This window comes from Penaeus japonicus, unplaced genomic scaffold, assembly GCF_977035675.1.
Source record: "Penaeus japonicus unplaced genomic scaffold, GWHDUDI00000001_assembly GWHDUDI00000011, whole genome shotgun sequence".
Taxonomy (NCBI): domain Eukaryota; kingdom Metazoa; phylum Arthropoda; class Malacostraca; order Decapoda; family Penaeidae; genus Penaeus; species Penaeus japonicus.
The window spans coordinates 18,710,077-18,715,076 of NW_028234413.1; the positions used below are offsets into that span (position 1 = coordinate 18,710,077).

The following is a 5,000-nucleotide window of genomic DNA, read 5'->3' on the forward strand; positions in this document are numbered from 1 at the left end:
GAACGAGATCTAGTGTTTATGTCATCAGCCAGCCACTATTTCTGCAGTCTTTCTGTCGATGCTGCTTCTTCCCCAAGCATAATTCAAGGAACTGGTTGACATTTGATCCCCTTAAGACAGCAAGGCCTAACTTTAAAGATCCGTTTATTCAAAAGCCTTATATTGTGCTTCGGGCAACATCCTTGAAAAAAAAAAAATATCGGTGATGGACCAATGTTCGTTGGAACACTCGACCCCGTTCAATTGAGTATAAAAACAAGGAGTGAATGTTAGAGATAATATAGATAAGGGAATGACTCCAAAATGTATGAAAAAACTGATAACGGAAGATAGCACTGAGATCCGGAGGAAGATAAAGAATGAGGGAAGTCTAAGAAAATCGGATTCGTCGGGTAAAATTCATTAATTTTGGTGATAAGAATACAGCGAAGTGAACGGCTAATCCCTTACCCTCGCCGCCAAGGACAATAAACAGAAAAATAAAAGCAAAAGAAAAACAACAACAAAAACCAACCTTGAGTATTTGGCAGCAAGGAAACTCCAGTTCGTTTCGTTACTGTTCTTCGTAACTACAGCAAAGCAAAACAAAATCTACAATGTGCTTCTTCTTTTTATAACGAGAAGTATATTTTCTTAAACATATGATAAAAGGAAAATATCTTTAATAGGACTGAAAATCATGACAACAAACATTAATATTGTAAAACGTGTTCCACCCAGTCGTGTTTAACGTTCCTTGGAAACTCGCCAAGAGTCTACCTTCACAGTCTAAATATACATTTTTTTCCACCATAGCGAGTTTCATGAAGTTAGATCTACAGCTTATGTTCTGCCATATATTCATTCAAATACTTGTCTGAATGCATTTCTTTTTGTTGTTGTTATTTTTTTCTCCCGCATCACTATACTTGTTATTCCTTTGTATCAAAAATTGCATTCAGCGATTTGATATATATATACATACATTAGTTTGATCTTCATGAGCAATAAAACAAATGTATAGTAATGACAGGCTTTAGGTGATGACTAATATTAGCATGTGGCTTAACAAGCACGGATCCAATGAACGAGTGTGTGGTATGTTTTGTTGTTTGGTTGGTCTGGTTGGGTTTATAATTTCACATTTAATCTACTTTTCTTCATTATCTTTCGTATTTATCGTCAGATTCTCTTTGCTTGTGTTCGTTTCTGGTTATTCCTTCTTCTCTTCTTTCTCCCTCTCATTCTTTTGCCGTCGTGTTTCCTGTTCTACTTCGTCTTTTTCTGTATGTATCTCAATACTCTTTATTTTCTTATTTATTCTCACTTTTCTAATTTCATCCCCTTTCCTCTCCCTTTATTTTTAACATTTCGTTGATTCGCCCCTTTGTCTAACACTCCATGTTGCAGTCATGTGCCTGTGACTCATATAGCCTAATTGGCAACTGATCTAGACGGTCTGTGTAGTACGGAAAATACCCGTGCTAGTTGCATGTCTCGTGCCAGTTGCATATTACGGAATTTACTACCTCTGAATGTTACAAAAGAAATTGTTGTTGTTACTATTATTACTATTACTATCACCACCAATACTACTACTACTACTACTACTACTTCTACTATTACTATTACCATTACTATTACCATTAACGTGATTGTTCTTATCATTATGATATTATTGATTGTACTATCATTATTATGTCATTATCATCATTAGTAGTAGTTGTGGTATTACTATTAGTAGTAGTATCATCATTATCATTATTATCATTATTATCATCATTATTATTATCATCATCATTATCGCAATCATCATGATCATCATCGTTGCATCTATCCCATTCTGAATGCCATTTAGACCATTTTTCCTCACCCTTTTGTCTATTTTGTTTTCGTTTTATTTATTACTGCTATTACCCCTTACGTCTTCTTTTCTTTCCATTTCTTCGTATTTTTCTTTCTTCTTCTTTCTGTTGGTGTTATTATGATATGAAAAAATTATCAATTTTATTTTTTATCTATATTATCATCATCATCATTATTATTATTATAATCATCATTACTTTTATGAGTATTATCGTTATTATTGTCATCTTTAGTATCATCATCATTATTTTATCATTATCATTATTATTTTTATGATAATTTTATCATCATTGATAATTATATCATTATGATTAAATTTGTTATTAATGCTACAAATAGATCTAGTATTATCACAATTATCCCCGTAGTTTTTAGTATAACTATCATCATCTTCATCACTATTAGTTCGTTTGTTTGTGGTTTAAGCAAGCCAGATTCGCTCAGGTACCTCAAAAAAAAGGGGGGGGGGGTGGCGCCAGGAAGGGCATCCGGCTACATAATAAATCTAGCTAGACAAATAATGATGCGGATTAAGAATGGAGATCCGTATAATCCGCACCGCTGATGCCACTTCATAAGAATTATCAACAAAAGGAAGATTTAAGCTCCTTGGTATAGCACCTTTATCATCAGCTTCATTTGCCACCATATAGTTGCCTTCATTCTTATATTAATATTTTCATCACAATAAGTCTCATCACTCTCTCCCTCATCAGTCTCCTTTTTTATTGAACCTTCCTTTAAGTTTATATCAATATCAATAGAGATAGGTGCCAATTTAACGTACATATCGAGTTCTGCTTCACAATCTAGGGGAGGGCATTTTGAACATATGATCTTGGATTAGAGTCTCTGTCTAATGTTCTGTTTTTAAATTGCTTGAAGATGCCAATCAAAGGATAGAGTGACAACCCGTGGTATTAAATTACTCTCGGGGGAATTATTTGTTTCTACATCACGCATTTAAACATATAGTCTACAGATGTACTAGGTGTGCTGGAGTACTGGGATATTATCTTTCGTGTTCCTTTACAGGAGGCCGGTAATCTTTGAGTCATGGGGCTGAACACTCACTCTACTACGCTCGAAAACCTGTTTGGAAGGGTTTAAAACCAGTTTCTTTTTTTTTAAGAGAGAGCGAGATACAAAGCTAGATTATTCCATTCCATTGTGAATGTGGCTGGAAAAGGAAAGTAAGCAAGAATTACTTTGTTGTTTCTTGGAATCATCTGTTTTCGATTTGTTTCGTCAGAAGAGAGATATATATATATAATGGTATTGAGTGACACTTGTTGATGTTGGGCGTGACGCGACTATCAATGGTAGTAGGTGAGAGTGTCTCCCAAAAAAAGATGAATGAAGTTATGAATCCTATTACATATTTATTTTCTCTGCTTTCATTAGATACGTCATGAACCTATCAAAATATCATAGACTATGATAACGGATATGGTAATCATAAAATCGATGATTGTTTGGATAGTACCTATGTTAATAATTCAGGGGGATACAGCACAGCAAGGCACGTGAGGTTGAGGAAATGCTAAGACTCGGGCGCTATGTGATCATTACCTTATAAGTGCGTCCGTTAATAGAACTTGAAACACGTGAAGGAAATAGCGAGAACATCCAAGCAGAGCAACGGCGAGGGAGGGGTATGCTTGCGTTTATTTTCTTTATATAAATGTGTACCTACGCCATGCTCGAGTTTCCCTCTGTTTCCCTCCCTTCCAGGTGAGAGTATTTCCACGCATGTTCTTCATTAAGAATCTACCTGCCTGTCCGTTATTATATATACATGCACACATACGTACTTATTTATGCGTGTGCGTGTCTCCTTGTTTGTTTGTGTGTTTGTGTGTGTGTGTGTGTGTGTGTGTGTGTGTGTGTTTATTTGATAGTGTGTGTGTATGTGTGTGTTAGAGAAATAGATTGAGAGAGAGAGTGAGTGTATGTGTTTGTGTTTATTTGATTGTGTGTGTGTGAGTGTGTGTTCTACTACGGAATGTCTGCAAGTGTGTGAGTGACAGAATCAGGCTTTCCCCGAGTGTGGAGAAATGGCTGATAATCTTATCTCATTTCCTGAAATGTATTCAATCTCTAAAAAATAGTTGGTTAAGAAATACAAAATATTTGCTGCTCATGTCGAAAAAGAGAGAATTTCAAAGTATAGATAAAATGATTTTTTGTTGTCGAACGCTCGATTTGCGTTAGTTGTTTGTTCTTAACTTTAAAGAATTATTTAATCAGGAGACTAATGAATCGGAACACAGCTCGCGAAGGTATGAATGAAGATCATGTTTTGTTGTTTGCCCTTGTTATGACATTGTGTCGTTTCCCGCCCGCGCGTATACTCAATTCCAGCGGCTTTTGGCAGGATTACTATACTAATAAGTACCTCGTACTTCCGCTGAGGAAAATGAAAAACATCTACTAATTCTTCATTGGAGTGTATGATGCAAGTGCGTCACGTGGTTTAGGAATGCTACGTGTAGATTTTCAGGCAGCGAGTATTGATTTGTTGGCGGGAAGGCAACGCCCTTTGTTTCCGGCGCTAGGATTGGCCGACGCGACTCGCACACCCCCGGCTGTCCCCCGCGCCAGCCACTCGCACTCAACTTCACACGCGGCTTAGGGAAACCTTCCGTGGAATTGGGTTGGAGCCAGAAACACAGGTTACAAATCGCTGATTGTGAGTCGTGTTGATTGCCGAAGGAGATCAAATTTATCCATGATTAAAATTGAAGTGTATCGAGATGCAAAAGGTTCCTGGCGAGGCATAATGAAATTTTAAATGTTTGGAAGGGAGCCGGGGGGTGCGCGCGTGACGTCAAGGAAGGTGACCGGGCACTAGCAGACGGCAGTTGCGCGTGGCTGGCGGAGCAGCAGAGGCACTGCCCCCCCTCCCCTTCAACTGCTGAAGTGAGACTCAACCCGACTCAGACCAGGCAAGGCTAGTCGATAAAACCACGGTTCGAGCCATGATGGAGATAGTCGCTGCGGCGGATAGTGACGAGAGAGGACTGTCGCTCCTCAGAGTGGTCAACATACTGCAAAGGGTAGTGGTCTTCCTTCACTCCTTTACGGTCGATAAGACAAGAGGTCAACCACCTACGTCCACGTCAGCTTCTAAAGCACAACAAATGCCTGGAATG

General features: G+C 38.0%; 1 protein-coding gene across 3 annotated transcripts in view; it reads left to right on the plus strand.

Moving 5' to 3' along the window:
* Positions 1-5,000, plus strand: part of Hex-A (Hexokinase A) — a 58,770-nt gene that overhangs the window by 29,940 nt on the left and 23,830 nt on the right. Inside the window, exon 1 of one of the 3 annotated variants that reach the window (XM_043006167.2) lies at positions 4,629-5,000. This exon is cut by the window's right edge and continues 24 nt beyond it. The exons of 1 other annotated variant lie outside the window; for it this stretch is intronic. In XM_043006167.2, the coding sequence (XP_042862101.1) occupies positions 4,827-5,000 (174 nt within the window). In that variant the 5' untranslated portion in view covers positions 4,629-4,826. Of the gene's footprint in view, positions 1-4,628 lie in introns of those variants that run through there. One more of the 3 variants, XM_086541671.1, reaches the window with a different exon arrangement.